Genomic DNA, 23,862 nt, shown 5'->3' on the forward strand with positions numbered 1-23,862 from the left:
CTCCATAATCTTTAAATGGAAGAAGTTTGGGACCACCAGAAGTCTTCCTAGACCTGGCCATCCAGCCAAACTGAGAAATCGTGGGAGAAGAGCCTTGGTGAGAGAGGTAAAGAAGAGCACCAAGATCACTGTGGCTGAGCTCCGGAGATGCAGTAGGGAGATGGGAGAAAGTTCCACAAAGTCCACTATCACTACAGCCCTCCACCAGTCGAGCCTTTATGGCAGATTGGCCCGACGGAAGCCTCTCCTCAGTGCAAGACATATGAAAGCCTGCATAGAGTTTGCTAAAAAAACATATGAAGGACTCCCAGTCTATGAGAAATAAGATTCTCTGGTCTGATGAGACGAAGATAGACCTTTTCGGTGATAATTCTAAGTGTTATGTGTGGAGAAAACCAGGCACTGCTAAATCACCTGCCCAGTACAATCCCAACAGTGAAACATGGTGGTGGAGCATCATGCTATGGGGCTATTTTTCAGCTGCAGGGACAGGACTAATGGTTGCCATTGAAGGAAACATGAATGCGGCCAAGTACAGAGATCCTGGATGAAAACCTCTTCCAGAGTGCTCTGGACTTCAGACTTGGTTGAAGGTTCACCTTCCAACAAGACAATAACCCTAAGCACACAGCTAAAACAACCAAGGAGTGGCTTCAGAACAACTCTGTGACCATTCTTGACTGGCCCAGCCAGAGCCCTGACCTAAACACAATTTAGCATCTGGATAGACCTGAAAATGGCTGTCCACCAACATTCACCATCCAACCTGACAGAACTGGAGAGGATCACCAAATCAGGTGTGAAAAACTTGTTGCATCATTCCCAAGAAGACTCATGGCTATACTATCTCAAAAGGGTGCTTCTACTCAGTACTGAGCAAAGGGTCTGAATACTTAAGTTACGACCATGTGATATTTCAGTTTTTCTTTTTTAATAAATTTGCCAAAATTTCCACATTTTGTTTTTTTTCTGTCAAGATGGGGTGCAGAGCGTACATTAATGTGAAAAAAATGAACTTTTTTGAATTTGCCAAATGGCTGCAATGAAAAAAAGAGTGACAAATTTAAAGGGGTCTGAATGCTTTCTGTACCCACTGTTGGTCAGATTTTGTGCAGGGCATATAGTGATTATTTATTCAGGGGCTCAGCGTAGGGCAGATATTTTTATTCAGTAGCATTACATTGACACTGCTATCTTTAAGGGCATCATGTGGAGAGAATTTTCTGCTGCAAATCCTGAATGTGTACAGATCATCTTGGTTCCTGTCCTTCATCCACCCCACCAGTCATTATATGTCCCTAATGGTGTCTTCTCCCATCTCATAATTCATAATTGAGCAATCAGAGCCTTATAATGAATTGGCAGTGGGGGAGGATGTTTTAGTACCTGACAATGTCTTCTCCAAGCCCACAATTAATTATGACACTATCAGCTATCACCCAATTCTAAATCCATATCGAAAGTCCTCCTCCACTTGTTTATTATAAGTCCCTGAGGTCCCCTTTTCAACCCTCCACCAACCCCCTCTCATCGTCCTTTCCCCAGTGTTTTCCCTCGCTCCCCCCAGTATATATTTTTTTAACCCCTTCATGACCCAGCCTATTTTGGCCTTAATGACCTTGCCGTTTTTTGCAATTCTGACCAGTGTCCCTTTATGAGGTAATAACTCAGGAACGCTTCAATGGATCCTAGCGATTCTGAGACTGTTTTTTCTTGACATATTGGGCTTCATGTTAGTGGTAAATTTAGGTCGATAATTTCTGAGTTTATTTGTGAAAAAAACGGAAATTTGGCAAAAATTTTGAAAATTTTGCAATTTTCACATTTTTAATATTTATTCTGTTAAACCAGAGAGTTATGTGACACAAAATAGTTAATAAATAACATTTCCCACATGTCTACTTTACATCAGCACAATTTTGGAAACAATTTTTTTTTTTTGCTAGGAAGTTATAAGGGTTAAAATTTGACCAGTGATTTCTCGTTTTTACAACAAAATTTTCAAAACCATTTTTTTTTAGGGACCACCTCACATTTGAAGTCAGTTTGAGGGGTCTATATGGCTGAAAATACCCAAAAGTGACACCATTCTAAAAACTGCACCCCTCAAGGTGCTCAAAACCACATTCAAGAAGTTTATTAACCCTTCAGGTGTTTCACAGCAGCAGAAGCAACATGGAAGTAAAAAATGAACATTTAACTTTTTAGTCACAAAAATGATCTTTTAGCGAAATTTTTTTTATTTTCCCAAGGGTAAAAGGAGAAACTGGACCACAAACCTTGTTGTCCAATTTGTCCTGAGTACGCTGATACCTCACATGTGGGGGTAAACCACTGTTTGGGCGCACGGCAGGGCTCGGAAGGGAAGGAGCGCCATTTGACTTTTTGAATGAAAAATTGGCTCCAATCTTTAGCGGACACCATGTCGCGTTTGGAGAGCCCCCGTGTGCCTAAACATTGGAGCTCCCCCACAAGTGACCCCATTTTGGAAACTAGACCCCCCAAGGAACTTATCTAGAAGCATAGTGAGCACTTTAAACCCCCAGGTGCTTCACAAATTGATCCGTAAAAATGAAACAGTACTTTTTTTTAACAAAAAAATTATTTTAGCCTCAATTTTTTCATTTTCACATGGGCAACAGGATAAAATGGATCCTAAAATTTGTTGGACAATTTCTCCTGAGTACACCGATACCTCACATGTGGGGGTAAACCACTGTTTGGGCACATGGTAAGGCTCGGAAGGGAAGGAGCGCCATTTGACTTTTTGAATGAAAAATGATCTCCATCGCTAGCAGAGACCATGTCACGTTTGGAGAGCCCCTGTGTGCCTAAATATTGGAGCTCCCCCACAAGTGACCCCATTTTGGAAATTAGACCCCCCAAGGAACTTATCTAGAAGCATAGTGAGCACTTATAACCCCCAGGTGCTTCACCGAAGTTTATAACGCAGAGCCGTGAAAATAAAAAATAATTTTTCTTTCCTCAAAAATGATTTTTAGTCCAGAATTTTTTTTATTTTCCCAAGGGTAATAGGAGAAATTGGACCCCAAATGTTGTTGTCCAGTTTGTCCTGAGTACGATGATACCCCATATGTGGGGGTAAACCACTGTTTGGGCGCACGGCAGGGCTCGGAAGGGAAGGCACGCCATTTGGCTTTTTGAATGGAAAATTAGCTCCAATCATTAGCGGACACCATGTCGCGTTTGGAGAGCCCCTGTGTGCCTAAACATTGGAGCTCCCACACAAATGACCCCATTTTGGAAACTAGACCTCCCAAGGAACTAATCTAGATGTGTGGTGAGCACTTTGAACCCCCAAGTGCTTCGCAGAAGTTTATAACGCAGAGCCGTGAAAATAAAAAATAATTTTTCTTTTCTCAAAAATGATTTTTTAGGCCACAATTTTTTTTATTTTCCCAAGGGTAACAGGAGAAATTGGACCCCAATATTTGTTGCCCAGTTTGTTGTGAGTACGCTGATACCCCATATGTGGGGGTAAACCACTGTTTGGGCACACGTCAGGGCTCGGAAGGGAAGTAGTGACATTTGAAATGCAGACTTTGATGGAATGGTCTGCGGGCGTCACATTGCATTTGCAGAGCCCCTGATGTGCCTAAACAGTAGAAACACCCCACAAGTGACCCCATTTTGGAAACTAGACCCCCCAAGGAACTTATCTAGATGTGTGATGAGCACGTTCAACCCCCAAGTGCTTCACAGAAGTTTATAACGCAGAGCCGTGAAAATAAAAAATAATTGTTCTTTCCTCAAAAATTATGTCTTGGCAAGTAATTTTTTATTTTTGCAAGGGTAACAGGAGAAATTGGACCCCAACAGTTGTTGCCCAGTTTGTCCTGAGTACGCTGGTACCCCAAATGTGGGGGTAAACCACTGTTTGGGCGCACGTCGGGGCTTGGAAGGGAGGGAGCACCATTTGACTTTTTGAATGCAAGATTGGCTGGAATCAATGGTGGCGCCATGTTGCGTTTGGAGACCCCTGATGTGCCTAAACAGTGGAAACCCCTCAATTCTAACTTCAACACTAACCCCAACACACCCCTAATCCTAATCCCAACTGTAGCCATAACCCTAATCCCAACCCTAACCCCAACACACCCCTAACCCCAACACACCCGTAACCCTAATTCCAACCCTAATCCTAACCCTAATCCCAACCCTAACCCTAATCCCAACCCTAACCACAACTGTAACCCCAAAACACCCCTAACCCTATCCGTAACCCTAACCACAAGCCTAATCTTAACCCTATTTCCAACCCTAGCCCTAATTCCAACCCTAACTCTAATTCCAACCCTAACCCTAAGGGTATGTGCCCACGTTGCGGATTCGTGTGAGATTTTTCCGCACGATTTTTGAAAAATCTGCATGTAAAAGGCACTGCGTTTTACCTGCGGATTTACAGCAGATTTCCAGTGTTTTTTTGTGCGGATCTCACCTGCGGATTCCTATTGAGGAACAGGTGTAAAACGCTGCGGAATCCGCACAAAGAATTGACATGCTGCGGAAAATACAACGCAGCGTTTCTGCACGGAATTTTCCGCACGGAATTTTCCGCACCATGGGCACAGCGGATTTGACATAGGAGCAGGGGGGGAGCGGGCAGGAGGACGGGGGAGCGGAGCACAGGACGGAGGGGACCGGACCCCATAACGGAGCACTGGGGGGGCGATCGGTGGGGTGGGGGGGTCACTTCAGGTTTTCCAGCCATGGCCGATGATATTGCAGCATCGGCCATGGCTGGATTGTAATATTTCACCAGTTTTTTAGGTGAAATATTACAAATCGCTCTGATTGGCAGTTTCACTTTCAACAGCCAATCAGAGCGATCGTAGCCACGGGGGGGTGAAGCCACCCCCCCTGGGCTGAAGTACCACTCCCCCTGTCTCTGCAGATCGGGTAAAATAGGAGTTAACCCTTTCACCCGATCTGCAGGGACGCGATCATTCCATGACGCCACATAGGCGTCATGGGTCGGATTGGCACGGGTTTTCATGACGCCTACGTGGCGTCATGGGTCGGGAAGGGGTTAAAAAACACACACTCCTCTCCGTACGTTCCCCCGCAGCATCGCATCCTTCTATTTGCCCGGCTATAAGTCCACTACTGATTTAGAGCACAGCTTTCATTTTGCCTCAGCAGTACATAGGAACTGAATGCCGCAGTGTGATTGGTTGCTATGCAAAAGCAGAATTTCTTCTAGACAGAGTTCAGAAGAGTGTGGTGGTGTGCTTACCACGATTCATTTCAGTGTTTAATAGTCGTGATGTATTAAGCTTCTACTTATAACATCAAGCTCAGAATGGCTACAAGGGGGTGTCGTAATTCACCTGACAACTTTTGCCACGTTTGCAGTTGTTTTCTAGTGAAGAAACAATGAAGGAACATTACGAACTTCGTTAGAAAAGTGTATTATGCATACTTTGGTGTAAAACTAGGTGATCAGGACAAGTCGTGGGCTCCACATGTAGTGTAGTATGTTCTGTTTGTGTAGAAGAACTGCGACAGTGGTCTAAAGGGAAGAAAGAGAGCTTTTCATTTTGGCGTACCCATGATCTGGAGGGAACCACAAATTCCTAGTGATGACTACTACTTTTGTATGTGCAGCATGGAGGGATTCAACCTTAAAAAATAAAAAGGAAATTATATACCCGGTCCTCACATCAGCGATTTGCCCTGTGCCTCATGTTACCGGAATATCTGTCCCTCCTCACCTTAGAAACTTGAAGATACACCTGATTCCGAACATGAAGAGCAGGATTCTAACAATCCTGACTTTCATGCTAGTCCCCTCGAACCTCAGCTTTTTTCACTGCTCAAATTTAAATGATTTAGTCAAGGACTTGGATCTTCCTAAACATTCTGAAGAACTTTTAGGCTCTAGACTAAAGGAAAAGAACCTGCTCGCTCCTGGTGCCTGTTTTTCATTGAATGGCATGGAATTCCTTCCATAATTTTCGCATGATGGTATTGTAATTTATTACAGTGATGTTACTGGGATGATGGAAAAATGTAACATTGAGTACAATGTGAGCCAGTGGAGACGATTTTTATTGATTCATCAAAAAAACAAAAGTCTGAAAACTGTGCTACTGTACAATGGCAGAAAGTATGCTTCATTAACTGTATGGCATTCTGTGCATTTGAAGGAAAGCTATGTGAATTTAGACTTTATTCTCAAGAAACTTAACTACGTGGATCAAGGAAGGTAAATACGTGGTGATCTGAAAGTTCTGTCTTTGCTCCTTAGGCAGCAAGGAGGGTACACAAACTTACCCATGCTTTTTATGTGAATGGGATAGCCAGCATAGGACTAATCACTGGAGCCTAAAAAGATGGCCAACGAGAACCTCTTTGCAACCTGAACTCAAGAATATCATTGCAGAAAGTTTAGTTGATCCAACTAAACTTCTCCTGACACCACTCCAGATTTAGCTTGGACTGATGAAGCAGTTTCTGAAAGCTCTACCGAAAGAAAGAGACTTTTAAGTACCTGTGTACCAAGTTTCAGGGACTGTCCGAAGCGAAACCGAAGGAAGGCATTTTTGTGAGTCCAGATATTCAGAACCTCATATTCAAAACAAAAATGAAAGCTGTTGAGAAAAGGGCTTGGGATTCTTTTCAAGAAGTCGTGAATACATTTGTAGGTAACAATAAATATACAAAATTTAAGTCCATCATGGAGAACATGCTGAAAGGTTTCAAAGCCCTAGGTTGTCTTGTGAATTTGCGTTTTACATTCCCATTTGGACTTCATTCCTAAAAACCTTGGTGCTGTTAGAGAAGAGCAAGGTGAAAGATTTCATCAGGATATTAAGGAGATGGAATGTGAGAAGCATTGTAGAATGAATGTTCAATAATTTTTTCTACATAATATTATGTAAATTTTTGGCTAAAATAAAGATTTTTCTTGCTCATTTCTCTTGTACGTAATTTCACATGCATCTGGTGTGAAATCCTTACGTAATGGTTAAAAATAGAAGTGTGTTTTTTTCTCTTTTAAATCTGTGCATAAGAATCAGTCATAAGCACAAATTTTGCATACCTGTTATTAATACTGTGTGGTTCGAATATTTTATATTCTCTACATCAGAATTGTAAACAAACTCAAACTAAACAAATAACAAACAACCATGTATATTTCATGCCTTTTATTTTATACATTGAGTAAACATTCACAGGGCATGGAGAGCAAGTTAGAGCTATTAGACGTGCTGTCCATGCCTGTTAAATGACTGCCAATCAGCTGTTGTCTAATGGCCTGTTTAGACAGACCAATAAATGTTTTATATGCACAGCTTGATCACTAATAAGATTGTTTTGTGTACATAGAATCTCATTTGATTAGCAGCACAACACCTGTTTACACAGGACAATATGCTGCTAACGAATATTTTTAAGTTTCTTTAAAAATTATCGCTCCCAGCAAACAAGCGTTTTGCTCATTCATCTGGAGAGAGCTGATTTAAACAGCCCAATAATGAAGAGCAAAGTTTTCTTGAAGTGCTTGTTCCCATATCATCCCCTTTAAATGGGCCTTCAGGGAACCTCTGTAAATGACATCACCAGAAGGAGTTAATCAGCCACACTCAAGTGGATGCATATGTTAAGCAGCGAGCGTAACGTTTTGACCTAGTCCTGGTCTTTTTCAAACATCGTTAAACTTGTGACACACCACCACTGCTGCATCACTCTGCAGGACAGCCATATTGAGCCACCGGACCCATACCTCAACCCTACCCCCACCTGGGAAACAGAGTGAGAGTAACCCAATGAACAGGAGCCTAAGCCTCACTTATCCATTTTTTCCTGCATTCCGGGATTGACATACCCTCCAACCCAAGGTTAAGTTTAGCGATGTTTGAAAAAGACCAGGACTAGGTCGAAACGTTACGCTCGCTGCTTAACATATTGTTATTCATCATTTTTGACATTATTCCATTTCGTGGTGTGACTGTTTTCATACAAGAATTAAATATTTCACTTTGCATCCACTTGAGTGCGGCTGATTAACTCCTTCTGATGTGTTTGGATGATTCCGGCTCAGCCAGCACCTCCAAAGTACAAAAGCTGTGTGCACCTTTCTCTTTATCCCAATTAATGATGTCACCAACAGCTAATTGGCAAAGACTTATTTCCGGTAAAGGAGATAATTGGAATTTTGTGTGTCCCATGTACTTTTTCTAGTAAATCATAGCATACAAAGCCTGGTTATTGACATATCTGTTATTTTCTAGAAAGATTAGCTGGTATGAAACATGCCTGGAGGTAAAGGACCTAACAAGTTCCAGAAAAATGGTATGCAGACTCATGATGCTAGAAAAGTATACAAAAGCAATGTCAGACAAATTGTCTACAAATAGAGAAAATATGGAACTGTTGCTCCTCTCACTAGGAGTAAGTGTCCTAGTAAGATCACCCCAAGGTCAAAAGAAGTAATCTTAAGAGAGGTGAGGAAGGTCCAAAGGGTAACAGTGAAAATTTTTGCCTGCAGAAACCTTGTGTATTTACTACTAGAAAAATACTGAACAAGAATAATGTTCATGAAAGGAAGCCACTACCATCCAACAAACATTGTGACCCAAAGGGCTGTAGAGTCGGAGCCCATTTGGGTGGGGTCAGTGTCATGGAAATTGAGTAGTCGGATGTTTGGCTTACCGACTCCACAGCCCTGGAAATCTATCTCGTTTGGCTGAGACCATCTATATTTTCCATGATGCTTTTTAGAAAATAATTTATGAAAAAATGGAACAAAAATAGAACTTTTTCGCGCAAACGTTATAAGAACATTGCACAACAACACCAATACTCCATCCCAACTGTGAGGCATGGTGGAGGGAGCTTCATGGTTTTGAATTGATTTTCTACTTCAGGACCTGGATGCCATGTGATCATTGAGGAAAAAATGAATTCAATAGTGTATTAAAACATTTTATAGTAGAGCGTAATGACAATAGTCTATGACTTCAAGCTGAAGGGACATTGGTACATAAATTAAGCTAAAAAATGAGTCTGGACCACTGTGTTGAGATTTTGTGACATAGTGTAAAGAGTTCTGTGCATGTAAGGCATCCCAGAAATATTGAAGACTGAAGGCACAATCCTAAGGAATTATTGAAAATTCCTCTTCAAATCATTGTAGATCTCCAGGTTAATAGCATCAAGGGTTCACATACTTTTTTTTTTTATACACTCTGCACTGGATGTTTACTCAGTGTACCTAATAAAATACACAAATTGTACAACTGTCAATTTTATTAGTTTGCTTATATTGTGTTTGTCTATGATTGTCACTTTGCTAACAATCAGACCTCATTTTATTAGTAATTAATCAAGAAATATAGGCACTTCCGAAGGGTTTTCGCAGTGACTTGTATGGATAGTATAGGAAATAACATAAAGCAAAGTAAAATTACCCTCCAACACCAAATACATGCCTTATATATCAAAAAATGACAAATACATTTCTATAAATAATATCAGCAAAGATAAGTGTGGCATCACACTAGAAATCATATGTAGTAGGTAAACATGCTCATGGGAAGCCAAATAAATGAGAAATGAAGTGGAAGTGTGTCAGCAGTAAGTAGGAGGTAAGCATGCCTTTGCATAACATGACCGTCCACTGCAAATTCAAGTTTATTGAATAATATATTCTCGTGGTGCTCTTTCTGATCGTCGTAGAATATAAGAAGTATATCTGCATACATATAATTGTGTTTAATTTCTTTTAAGACAGGCAATGCTTTTTACACTGGGACACCACAGGCTAGCACAAATCCGAATACTACTGAGGATAAGGATGCTGCTGTGGCTGTGAAACACGGCTCTAAATCTGCTCATTCCCTAATGACGAGAACCTTACTTGAAATACATACTGGTAATTTAATATGGATGAACGCAAACCTCATTCTGAGCTGTCATGACCATCGAGTTATTTTTGGAGTGGATGTGAAATTGTTACATTTCAGGAAACAAAAGATATGGGAAAACAACATGATTGGTTACTTGAAAGAAAGAAACACTGCAATTCAGGTGTAGAAGCCAACATGACAACAGAAAGCATGGACGGAAATGTGAGTTTTTGGGAGAGCCTTGTGACTGGACATCCTGTGTGCATCAGCTGGAAGCAAGAGGCTGAGGGATCTATATACCACCTGGCCAGTATTCTCTTTGTATTGGGTTGCATGGGAGGAAGTGGTTTTTCGGGACTTTTATATGTCTACATTTTCTTTGCCCTGAGTTTTCTCTGTACTTCTATTTGGGCCTGGATGAATGTCTGTGCCGCTGATGTCTTCTCCTGGAACTTCATCCTCCTGGTAATCTGTATTGTGCAAATTATTCATTTGACCTATCAGCTGAGGAGTGTCACCTTTGAGAAAGAATTTCAAGATGTCTATACTTCAGTCTTTCAACCACTGGGGATCTCACTAACTGTTTTCCGAAAGATCATCTCATACTGTAACGCCGAGGTGATAACATTGGAAAGGGAACATTGCTATGCAATTCAAGGGAAAACGCCAATTGATAAACTTTCTTTACTTGTGTCTGGAAGGTTAGTGGATTTTCTATAACTTACATGTGGAGTAAAAATTATTTGTATTGCCTGGTAAATATGCTTCAAAATTATATGCTACTTTGGTTTGCTAAGGCCCATTTCACACATCAGTTTTTTTGCCGTCAGTCACAATCCATCAAATTTTGAAAAAAATGGATCCGTCGCAGATTGTGAAAAACTGATGCGATGGATCCGGCTAGGTGATCCCGCTAATTGGATCCTAAAAAAAATCGGAGCATGCTAAGTTTAAAAAAAACAACGGAATCCGTTGCCGGATTCCGTCATTTGACAGGTCCGGCGCCATAGGCTTCCATTCTAGCAAACAACTGACGGCAACAGATTCGTCGCTGTCCGTTTTTTCGAGTGACACAAGAAAGTTACTATGTCCGTTGTCTCTGGCCGCCGGACAAACAATATTCGACGGATCCGGCAAACGATGGATGAAACATGAGGCCATCCGTCGCTAATACAAGTGTATGAGAAAAAAACAGATCCGGCGGCATCAGTCTCCGGATCCGTTTTTTTCAAAATTCGACGGATTGCGACTGACAGCAAAAAACTGATGTGTGAAAGGGGCCTAAAGCAGAATTGAGTTGTATAGTATAGTAAGCCCTGCTGATTTCGGTTTCTTAACTATACCCTGATTTATTAGATTGTTAATATTTATTTTAGAAACTTTACACCAGACAATTTTCACAGGAATTTAACCTCAGGTTACTGATCTTGAGAAGCTTTGTGCAGCATTTGGCAGTTTTTTTAAATCTTGTATTGTGAAGAGCAAGAAGAAGGATAAAAGATGAGATTCTCTGGTCTCGGGATCGTGCGGCATCCTTACAGAAAAGCATGTGGATGATCTCATCTATTTAATAAGAACATTACCACATATTGGTCAAAAATATTGTAGCTCATTAAAAAGTGCCTTTAAAGGGAATTCAATTGCGCTTTATCAAGGTTAATTGAGGTAGACTTCCAGGGACTTGCAATGATATCCTAGCTGCAAGAAACATGAATAATATGACTTTCTGAATGTGTTTTGGGATATCGGTCTAGTTAACATAGCCTCCCAAGGAGACTCGCCTCTCTATCAGTCTGTAATTGTTAGTTTGCTTACTGTAAGTGATATCTCTAATTTGTTTGTAACTCCTTCTCATGTACAGCACCATAGAATCAATGGTGCTATATACAGTGCCTTGCGAAAGTATTCGGCCCCCTGGAACTTTTCATCCTTTTCCCACATATCATGCTTCAAACATAAATATATCAAATGTAAATTTTTATTGAAGAATCAACAACAAGTGGAACACAATTGTGAAGTTAAACGAAATTTATTGGTTGTTTTAAATTTTTGTGGAAATTCAAAAACTGAAAAGTGCAATATTATTCGGCCCCTTTACTTTCAGTGCAGCAAACTCACTCCAGAAGTTCATTGTGGATCTCTGAATGATCCAATGTTGTCCTAAATGCCTAATGATGATAAATATAATCCACCTGTGTGTTATCAAGTCACTGTATAAATGCACCTGCTCTGTGATAGCACAGAGGGCATCATGAAGACCAAGGAACAGAACAGGCAGGTCCGTGATACTGTTGTGGAGAAGTTTAAAGCCGGATTTGGATACAAAATGATTTCCAAAACTTTAAACATCCCAAGGAGCACTGTGCAAGCGATCATATTGAAATGGAAGGAGTATCATACCACTGCAAATCTACCAAGTCCTGGCCGTCCCTCTAAGCTTTCATCTCAAGCAAAGAGAAGACCGATCAGAGATGCAGCCAAGAGGCCCATGATCACTCTGGATGAACTGCAGAGATCTACAGCTGAGGTGGGACAGTCTGTCCATAGGACAACAATCAGTCGTACACTGCACAAATCAGGCCTTTATGGAAGAGTGGCAAGAAAAAAGCCATTTCTCAAAGATATCCATAACAAGTTTTGTTTAAAGTTTCCAACAAGCCACCTGGGAGACACACCAAACATGTGGAAGAAGGTGCGCTGGTCAGATTAAACCAGATGAAACCAAGATCGAACTTTTTGGCAACAATGCCAAACGATATGTTTGGCATAAAGGCAACACAGCTCATCACCCTGAACACACCATCCCCACTGTCAAACATGATGGTGGCAGCATCATGGTTTGGGTCTGCTTTTCTTCAGCAGGGACAGAGAAGATGGCTAAAATTGATGGTAAGATGGATGTAGCCAAATACAGGACCATTCTTGAAGAAAACCTGTTGGAGTCTGCAAAAGACCAGAGACTGGGACCGAGATTTGTCTTCCAACAAGACAATGATCCCAAACATAAAGCAAAATCTACAATGGAATGGATCACAAATAAACGTATCCAGGTATTAGAATGGCCAAGTCAAAGTCCAGATCTCAATCCAATCGAGAATCTGTTGAAAGAGCTGAAAACTTCGGTTTACAAACGATCTCCATCAAACCTCATTGAGCTCAAGCTGTATGCCAAGGAGGAATGGGCAAGAATTTCAGTCTCTCGATGTACAAAACTGATAGAGACATACCCCAAGCGACTTTCAGCTGTAATCGCAGCAAAATGTGGCGCAAAAAAGTATCAAGTTAAAGGGGCCGAATAATATTGCACGCCCCACTTTTCAGTTTTTGAATTTCCACAAAAATTTAAAATAACCAATAAATTTAATTCAACTTCACAATTGTGTTCCACTTGTTGTTGGTTCTTCACCAAAACTTTACATTTGGTATCTTTATATTTGAAGCATGATACAGTTGTGACCAAAAGTATTGACACCCCCTGCAATTCTGTCAGATAATACTCAGTTTCTTCCTGAAAATGATTGCAAACACAAATTCTCTGGTATTATTATCTTCATTTAATTTGTCCTAAATGAAAAAACACAAAAAGAATTGTCCTAAAGCCAAATTGGATATAATTCCACACCAAACATAAAAAAGGGGGTGGACAAAAGTATTGGCACTGTTCGAAAAATCATGTGATGCTTCTTTAATTTGTGTAATTAACAGCACCTGTAACTTACCTGTGGCACCTAACAGGTGTTGGCAATAACTAAATCACACTTGCAGCCAGTTGACATAGATTAAAGAATGGAGAAAAGAAATAAGACCAAAGAACTGTCTGAGGACTTGAGAAACCAAATTTGTGAGGAAGCATGAGCAATCACAAGGCTACAAGTCCATCTCCAAAGACCTGAATGTTCTATGTCTACCGTGCGCAGTCTCATCAAGAAGTTTAAAGCCCATGGCACTGTGGCTAACCTCCCTAGATGTGGACGGAAAAGAAAAATTGACAAGAGATTTCAACGCAAGATTGTGCGGATGTTGGATAAAGAACCTCGACTAACATCCAAACAAGTTCAAGTTGCCCTGCAGTCCGAGGGTACAACAGTGTCAACCCGTACTATCCGTCGGCGTCTGAATGAAAAGGGACTGTATGGTAGGAGACCCAGGAAGACCCCACTTCTTACCCCGAGACATAAAAAAGCCAGGCTGGAGTTTGCCAAAACTTACCTGAAAAAGCCTAAAATGTTTTGGAAGAATGTTCTCTGGTCAGATGAGACAAAAGTAGAGCTTTTTGGGCAAAGGCATCAACATAGAGTTTACAGGAGAAAAAAAAAGGCATTAAAAAAAAAAGAACACGGTCCCTACAGTCAAACATGGCGGAGGTTTCCTGATGTTTTGGGGTTGCTTTGCTGCCTCTGGCACTGGACTGCTTGACCGTGTGCATGGCATTATGAAGTTTGAAGACTATCAACAAATTTTGCAGCATAATGTAGGGCCCAGTGTGAGAAAGCTGGGTCTCCCTCAGAGGTCATGGGTCTTCCAGCAGGACAATGACCCAAAATACACTTCAAAAAGCACTAGAAAATGGTTTGAGAGAAAGCACTGGAGACTTCTAAGGTGGCTAGCAATGAGTCCTGACTAGTGTTGAGCGATACCGTCCGATACTTGAAAGTATCGGTATCAGAAAGTATCGGCCGATACCGGCAAAGTATCGGATCCAATCCGATACCGATACCCGATACCAATACAAGTCAATGGGACTCATGTATCGGACGGTATCCCTGATGGTTCCCAGGGTCTGAAGGAGAGGAAACTCTCCTTCAGGCCCTGGGAACCATATTAATGTGTAAAAGAAAGAATTAAAATAAAAAATATTGCTATACTCACCTCTCCGACGCAGCCTGCACCTTACCGAGGGAAGCGGCAGCGTTCTTTGTTTAAAATTCGCGCTTTTCTTTCCTTTACGTGAAGTCCCGGCTTGTGATTGGTCGCGTGCCGCCCATGTGGCCGGGATGCAACCAATCACAGCAAGCCGTGACGTAATTTCAGGTCCTTCAGGATTTTAATATTACGTTCCGGCGTTGTGATTGGTTGCGTCGCAGTCACATGGGCGACGCAACCAATCACAGCAAGCCGTGACGTAATTTCAGGTCCTTCAGGATTTTAAAATTACGTCAACCAATCACAAGCCGGGAGGCTGGACACGCGCGCATTTTAAAATGCGCGCTTGTCCAGCCTCCCGGCTTGTGATTGGTTGATCGCGACGCAACTAATCACAAGCCGGGACGTCACGGGAGGCTGGACAAGCGCGCATTTTAAAATGCGCGCGTGTCCAGCCTCCCGGCTTGTGATTGGTTGATCGCGACGCAACCAATCACAAGCCGGGACGTCACGGGAGGCTGGACAAGCGCGCATTTTAAAATGCGCTCGTGTCCAGCCTCCCGGCTTGTGATTGGTTGATCGCGACGCAACCAATCACAAGCCGGGACGTCACGGGAGGCTGGACAAGCGCGCATTTTAAAATGCGCGCGTGTCCAGCCTCCCGTGACGTCACGGCTTGTGATTGGTTGCGTCGCCCATGTGACTGCGACGCAACCAATCACAAAGCCGGGACGTAATTTTAAAATCCTTAAGGACCTGAAATTACGTCACGGCTTGCTGTGATTGGTTGCGTCGCCCATGTGACTGCGACGCAACCAATCACAAAGCCGGGACTTCACGTAAGGAAAGAAAAGCGCGAATTTTAAACAAAGAACGCTGCCGCTTCCCTCGGTAAGGTGCAGGCTGCGTCGGAGAGGTGAGTATAGCAATATTTTTTATTTTAATTCTCTCTTTTACACATTTTTACATTAATGTTGTTTCGATACCGATACCCGATACCACAAAAGTATCGGATCTCGGTATCGGAATTCCGATACAGCAAATATCGGCCGATACCCGATACTTGCGGTATCGGAATGCTCAACACTAGTCCTGACCTGAATCCCATAGAACACCTGTGGAGAGATCTAAAAATGGCAGTTTGGAGAAGGAACCCTTCAAATATCAGGGACCTGGAGCAGTTTGCCAAAGAAGAAGGGTCTAAAATTCCAGCAGAGCATTGTAAGAAACTCATTGATGGTTACCGGAAGCGGTTGGTCGCAGTTATTTTGGCTAAAGGTTGTGCAACCAAGTATTAGGCTGAGGGTGCCAATACTTTTTTGTCTGGCCTATTTTTGGAGTTTTGTGTGAAATGATCAATGTTTTGCTTTTTGCTTCATTCTCTTTTGTGTTTTTTCATTTAAGACAAATTAAATGAAGATAATAATAACAAAGAATTTGTGTTTGCAATCATTTTCAGGAAGAAACTGAGTATTATCTGACAGAATTGCAGGGGTGTCAATACTTTTGGCCACAATTGTATGTGGGAAAAGTTGAAAAGTTCCAGGGGGCAGAATACTTTATTAATAATAATAATAATAATAATAATAATAATAATAATAAAATATGAGTAGCTGATTGTATAAAGTGATAGTAATGAGACCAAAATCTCACATATGAAATAATGTTCTTTCACCTCCACAACCCCTAATGCAGCAGAGGAGGACCTCAGGAAATTCCACGCTAGAGAAGCTTATAATAAAAAAAAAATAGTCTTCTGCTAGTAAAGTGCACGTGAGTTTACTGAAAGAACAAGAAGTATCAATGTAAACCCCAGTAAAATTGCAGGAGTACAATTTTTTTAATACACATTTTGATGTGAAAAATAATTATCAAAATTTCCAAAAATGACATTAACCCCTTCCTGACATCGGACGTACTATCCCGTCGAGGTGGGGTGGGCCCGTATGACCACCGACGGGATAGTACGTCATCACCGATCAGCGGCGCTCACGGGGGGAGCGCGGCCGATCGCGGCCGGGTGTCAGCTGCCTATCGCAGCTGACATCCGGCACTATGTGCCAGGAGCGGTCACGGACCGCCCCCGGCACATTAACCCCCGGCACACCGCGATCATGATCGCAGTGTACCGGCGGTATAGGGAAGCATCGCGCAGGGAGGGGGCTCCCTGCGGGCTTCCCTGAGACCCCCGGAGCAACGCGATGTGATCGCGTTGCTGCGAGGGTCTCCTACCTCCTTCCTGGCTGCAGGTCCCGGATCCAAGATGGCCGCGGCATCCGGGTCCTGCAGGGATGGAGGTGGCTTACCGAGTGTCTGCTCAGAGCAGACACTGGTAAGCCTGCACCGATGTAAGTGAGATCGGTGATCTGATAGAGTGCTGTGCACACTATCAGATCATCGATCTGTGATGTCCCCCCCTGGGACAAAGTAAAAAAGTAAAAAAAAAATGTTTCCACATGTGTAAAAAAAAATAAAAAAAAATTCCTAAATAAATAATAAAAAAAATATATATATTATTCCCATAAATACATTTCTTTATCTAAATAAAAAAAACAAAACAATAAAAGTACACATATTTAGTATCGCCGCGTCCGTAACGACCCAACCTATAAAACTGTCCCACTAGTTAACCCCTTCAGTAAACACCGTAAGAAAAAAAAAAAAAAAACGAGGCAAAAAACAACGCTTTATTACCATACCGCCGAACAAAAAGTGGAATAACACGCGATCAAAAAGACTGATATAAATATCCATGGTACCGCTGAAAACGTCATCTTGTCCCGCAAAAAAACAAGCCGCCACACAGCATCATCAGCAAAAAAATAAAAAAGTTATAGTCCTGAGAATAAAGCGATACCAAAATAATTATTTTTTCTATAAAATAGTTTTTATCGTATAAAAGCGCCAAAACATAAAAAAATGATATAAATGAGATATCGCTGTAATCGTACTGACCCGTCGAATAAAAATGCTTTATCAATTTTACCAAACGCGGAACGGTATAAACGCCTCTCCCAAAAGAAATTCATGAATAGCAGGTTTTTGGTCATTCTGCCTCACAAAAATCGGAATAAAAAGTGATCAAAAACGGTCACGTGTCCGAAAATGTTACCAATAAAAATGTCAACTCGTCCCGCAAAAAACAAGACCTCACATGACTCTGTAGACCAAAATGTGGAAAAATTCTAGGTCTCAAAATGTGGAGACGCAAAAACTTTTTTGCTATAAAAAGCGTCGCTGGTTTCACACTTGCGTTTTTGTCTGCAGCGTTTTTTGCACAAAAAAACGCATGCGTTTTTTCCCTATATTTAACATTGAAAACGCATGCGTTTTTTTGTACGGGTTTGGTCGCGTTTTCAAACGCATGCGTTTTTTTTCTGCATGCGTTCATTTTCAGAAATACAACCTGCAGTATTTTCTTGCGTTTTTAAGCACATGCGTTTGCGTTAAAAACGCATGCGTTTTTATCGAAAAAAAACAGAAAACACACTGAAAAGCCACCCACCACCATCAAGGTGATAAAGAGATCCAAACCCTAACCCTAACTCTACCCCTAACCTCACCCCTAACCGTTTAATGAACATTTTGACAGTCATAGTGCCACGTATTTCAGTGCCACGTATTTCAGTGCCACGTATTTCAGTGCCACGTATTTCAGTGCCACGTATTTCAGTGCCACGTATTTCAGTGCCACGTATTTCAGTGCCACGTATCACGTATTTCAGTGCCACGTGTTTCAGTGCCACGTATTTAAGTGCCACGTATCACGTATTTCAGTGCCACATATTTTAGTGCCACGTATTTCAGTTGCACGTATTTCAGTTGCACGTATTTCAGTTGCACGTATTTCAGTGCCACGTATTTCAGTGCCACGTATTTCAGTGCCACGTATTTAAGTGCCACGTATCACGTATTTCAGTGCCACGTGTTTCAGTGCCACGTGTTTCAGTGCCACGTATTTAAGTGCCACGTATCACGTATTTAAGTGCCACGTATTTCAGTTGCACGTATTTCAGTTGCACGTATTTCAATGCCACGTATTTCAGTGCCACGTATTTCAGTGCCACGTATTTCAGTGCCACGTGTTTCAGTGCCACGTGTTTCAGTGCCACGTATTTCAGTGCCACGTATTTCAGTGCCACGTATCACGTATTTCAGTGCCACGTATTTCAGTGCCACGTATTTCAGTGCCACGTATTTCAGTGCCACGTATTTCAGTGCCACGTATTTCAGTGCCACGTATTTCAGTGCCACGTATTTCAGTCACGTTTAGGGTTAGGGGTAGGGTTAGGGTTAGGGCTAGGGTTGGAGGTAAAGTTAGGGTTAGGGTTGGGGCTAAAGTTATGGTTGGGGCTAAAGTTAGGGTTTGGATTACATTTACGGTTTGGATTAGGGTTGGGATTAGAATTATGGGTGTGTCAGGGCTAGGGGTGTGGTTAGGGTTACCGTTGGGATTAGGGTTAGGGGTGTGTTTGGGTTAGGGTTTCAGGTAGAATTGGGGAGTTTCCACTGTCCAGGCACATCAGGGGCTCTCCAAGCGCGACATGGCGTCCAATCTCAATTCCAGCCAATTCTGCGTTGAAAAAGTAAAACAGTGCTCCTTCCCTTCCGAGCTCTCCCGTGCGCCCAAAAAGGGGTTTACCCCAACATATGTGTTATTAGCGTACTCGGGACAAATTGAACAACAACTTCTGGGGTCCAAGTTCTCTTGTTATCCTTGGGAAAATAAAAATTTGGGGGGCTAAAAATCATTTTTGTGGGAAAAAAAAGATGTTTTATTTTCACGGCTCTGCGTTATAAACTGTAGTGAAACACTTGGGGGTTCAAAGTTCTCACAACACATCTAGATAAGTTCCTTGGGCGGTCTAGTTTCCAATATGGGGTCACTTGTGGGGGGTTTGTACTGTTTGGGTACATCAGGGGCTCTGCAAATGCAACGTGACGCCTGCAGACCAATCCATTTAAGGCTGCATTCCAAATGGCGCTCCTTCCCTTCCGAGCTCTGTCATGCACCCAAACAGTGGTTCCCCCCCACATATGGGGTATCAGCGTACTCAGGACAAATTGGACAACAACTTTTGGGGTCTAATTTATCCTGTTACCCTTGTGAAAATACAAAACTGGGGGCTAAAAAATCATTTTTGAGAAAAAAAAAATATATATTTTCACGGCTCTGCGTTATAATCTGTAGTGAAACACTTGGGGGTTCAAAGCTCTCAAAACACATCTAGATAAGTTCCTTAGGGGGTCTACTTTCCAAAATAGTGTCACTTTTGGGGGGTTTCAATGTTTAGGCACATCAGGGGCTCTCCAAACGCAACATGGCGTCCCATCTCAATTCCAGTCAATTTTGCATTGAAAAGTCAAATGGCGCTCCTTCCCTTCCAAGCTCTGCCATGCGCCCAAACAATGGTTTACACCCACATATGGGGTATCAGCGTACTCAGGACAAATTGCACAACATTTTTTGGGGTCCAATTTCTTCTCTTACCCTTGGGAAAATAAAAAATTGGGGGCGAAAAGATCATTTTTGTGAAAAAATATGATTTTTTATTTTTACGGCTCTGCATTATAAACTTCTGTGAAGCACTTGGTGGGTCAAAGTGCTCACCACACATCTAGATAAGTTCCTTAGGGGGTCTACTTTCCAAAATGGTGTCACTTGTAGGGGGTTTCAATGTTTAGGCACATCAGGGGCTCTCCAAACGCAACATGGCGTCCCATCTCAATTCCAGTCAATTTTGCATTGAAAAGTCAAATGGTGCTCCTTCCCTTCCAAGCTCTGCCATGCGCCCAAACAATGGTTTACACCCACATATGGGGTATCAGCGTACTCAGGACAAATTGCACAACATTTTTTGGGGTCCAATTTCTTCTCTTACCCTTGGGAAAATAAAAAATTGGGGCGAAAAGATCATTTTTGTGAAAAAATATGATTTTTTTTTTACGGCTCTGCATTATAAACTTCTGTGAAGCACTTGGTGGGTCAAAGTGCTCACCACACATCAAGATAAGTTCCTTAGGGGGTCTACTTTCCAAAATGGTGTCACTTGTAGGGGGTTTCAGTGTTTAGGCACATCAGGGGCTCTCCAAACGCAACATGGCGTCCCATCTCAATTCCAGTCAATTTTGCATTGAAAAGTCAAATGGCGCTCCTTTCCTTCCGAGCTCTGCCATGCGCCCAAACAGTGGTTTACCCCCACATATGGGGTATCAGCGTACTCAGGACAAATTGTACAACAACTTTGGGGGTCCATTTTCTCCTGTTACCCTTGGTAAAATAAAACAAATTGGAGCTGAAATAAATTTTGTGTGAAAAAAAGTTAAATGTTCATTTTTATTTAAACATTCCAAAAATTCCTGTGAAACACCTGAAGGGTTAATAAACTTCTTGAATGTGGTTTTGAGCACCTTGAGGGGTGCAGTTTTTAGAATGGTGTCACACTTGGGTATTTTCTATCATATAGACCCCTCAAAATGACTTCAAATGAGATGTGGTCCCTAAAATAAAATGGTGTTGTAAAAATGAGAAATTGCTGGTCAACTTTTAACCCTTATAACTCCGTCACCCAAAAAAATTTTGGTTCCAAAATTGTACTGATGTAAAGTAGACATGTGGGAAATGTTACTTATTAAGTATTTTGCGTGACATATGTCTGTGATTTAAGGGCATAAAAATTCAAAGTTGGAAAATTGCGAAATTTTCAAAATTTTCGCCAAATTTCCATTTTTTTCACAAATAAACGCAAGTTATATCGAATAAATTTTACCACTAGCATGAAGTACAATATGTCACGAGAAAACAATGTCAGAATCGCCAAGATCCGTCAAAGCGTTCCAGAGTTATAGCCTCATAAAGGGACAGTGGTCAGAATTGTAAAAATTGGCCCGGTCATTAACGTGCAAACCACCCTTGGGGGTGAAGGGGTTAAATTGATTTAAAGACGTTCTTTTTGTTCTAAGACATTTCACTTTAATCTACACACACACATCAGATGGACGTTTCTCAAGTCCGTTGATTTAAGACAAGGCATCTAACAATCTACGGTATAGTTTTTTTTATCCATTTAAAAGATCACACTTGTTTGGCTAATTTAAGCAAGCTCAGTTATAGATTGGGAGAGAGGGCTCCAGCGTGCTGTTTCATCATGACAGTACTGATTGTCTAGGTCTCAAGACCAGTACTACATATGGTAGAGCATTCTAGGAAATCTCAGACATATCCACCCCAGCCCCAATGTGTATAGGGTAATGTGAGCCTAGAAGTCATTTTACAGAGTGCGAATAAGGTTCAAGAATGCAAAATAATGACAACCGCTTTCAGAAGAAGGATTTGTATACACCAGTTATGTGAAGCATACATTTGCTATGTATCGTCCATTTTCTACACTGGAGGATCATTTGAAGTGACTTAAAGACTCACTTCTGCATTTAGAATTTAGTGTTTCTGCTACTTTATAGGAAAAGAAAACTGGCATTCATGCAGGGAAGTGAGTCATCAATAGACAGACACAAATAACACCAGATGGGCCCTGTTGGCAACAGGGCTGTGGAATCGGTAAACCAAACCTCCAACTCCTCATTTTCCCTAACTCCGACTCCACAGCACTGGTCACTACTGAGCATGTACATAAAGTGCACACAGATTCCTCTCCACTTAAAGCCGAGATCCTTACATCAGGAAAGTAAGACATTTATAGGACATTTCATAAATTTCCCAATTTTTTTTTTTTAAAATTACAGTACATTATGCATTGAACTACTCTAGCCAATTTAGTTATTTTCTGAGTGGGTCCATTTTATTCTGACTCCACCAAAATTGACCCAGACTCCACAACCCTGACTCAGACTCTGACTCCACTCCACTAGTTGTCTATAATGGGATCATTTTGGTTTCCATTAGTGTACCTGCACTTTTTCTTCAGATGAAAATTATTCAAGGGGGTTACACAGATGAGATCTAAACATTATCTCTCTTAAAGATCTTTACTGCCCTGCTGGATAAGTGGCAGTGTCCTTTTGTAAACACAAAGGGAGAATTGCTAGAAGGATGGAGTAGGCTAGTGCGTATATGAATGTTACTTTTTCTCCATAAAAATATTGCTTTAGCCCCAAATTTGGCATTTTCACAAGGGTGGAAGGAAAGGAAAATGGACCATACATTTTGTTGTGCAATTTCTCCTCAGTACGACGATACCCTATATGTGATGGAAAACTACTGTTTGGGTGCGCAGCAGGGCTTGTAAGGAAGAAACACCTATGACTTTTGGAGCACAAAATTGGTTGGAATAGATAGTGGACATCACGTCGCATTTGCAGAGCCCTTTATGTGCCTAAGCAGTTGAAACCCACCACAAGTGACCCCATTTTGAAAATTGCACCTCTCATGGAACTTATCTAGAGGTGTGGTGAGCACATTGAACCCACTGGTGCTTCACATAATCTTATAAAGTTTTGCAGTGAAAATGGAAAAAAAAAAACACATTTCCTTCAAAAATTTTTGCTTCACTCTCAAATTTTTCATTTCCACAAGGGTAACAGAAGAAAATGGACCATACAATTTGTTGTGCAATTTCTCCTGAGTACACAGATTCCTCATATGATGCGGAAAAGTACTGTTTGGGCTCACGGCAGGGCTTGAATGTGACGGAACGCAAACTGAATACTGGAGTGCAATTTTTGTCTGGTATAGATTATGGATGTCACGTCACATTTGAAGAGCCCCATGACATGCCAAAATGACAAAAAAAAAAACCCACCAGTGACCTCATTTGGAAAATGCATTTCTTGAGGAATTCCTCTAGAGATGAAGTGAGCATTTTTAACCCTCAGGCGAGTCACAGAATTGTAAAACATTGGCCTGAGTCTTTGGAAAATTAATTTTTTTTTTCCACTAAATTGTTACTTTGGCCCAAAGTTTTCATTATTCAAAAGGGATAATAGAAGAAAATGGACCATACAAGTTATTCCTTATTTTCTCACAAGTGCACCAATATCCCACATGTGGTCAAAAACTACTTTTTGAGGCACAGTGGAATGCTCCAAAGGGAAGGAGCGCAATATTGGAGTTGAGATTTTGCTGGAATGATTTGAGGGTGCCATGTAACATTGGCAGAGCTCCTGA

General features: G+C 41.6%; 1 protein-coding gene across 2 annotated transcripts in view; it reads left to right on the forward strand.

Moving 5' to 3' along the window:
- The window catches only part of POPDC3 (popeye domain cAMP effector 3), a 101,970-nt gene that overhangs the window by 43,718 nt on the left and 34,390 nt on the right, over nt 1-23,862 (forward strand). For both annotated transcript variants that reach the window (XM_077289647.1, XM_077289646.1), the window contains one exon: nt 9,757-10,576. In XM_077289647.1, coding sequence (XP_077145762.1) covers nt 10,005-10,576 — 572 coding nt within the window. In that variant the 5' untranslated portion in view covers nt 9,757-10,004. The remainder of the gene's footprint in view (nt 1-9,756; nt 10,577-23,862) is intronic.

The sequence above is a fragment of the Ranitomeya variabilis genome, chromosome 2 (genome assembly GCF_051348905.1).
Source record: "Ranitomeya variabilis isolate aRanVar5 chromosome 2, aRanVar5.hap1, whole genome shotgun sequence".
Lineage (NCBI taxonomy): Eukaryota > Metazoa > Chordata > Amphibia > Anura > Dendrobatidae > Ranitomeya > Ranitomeya variabilis.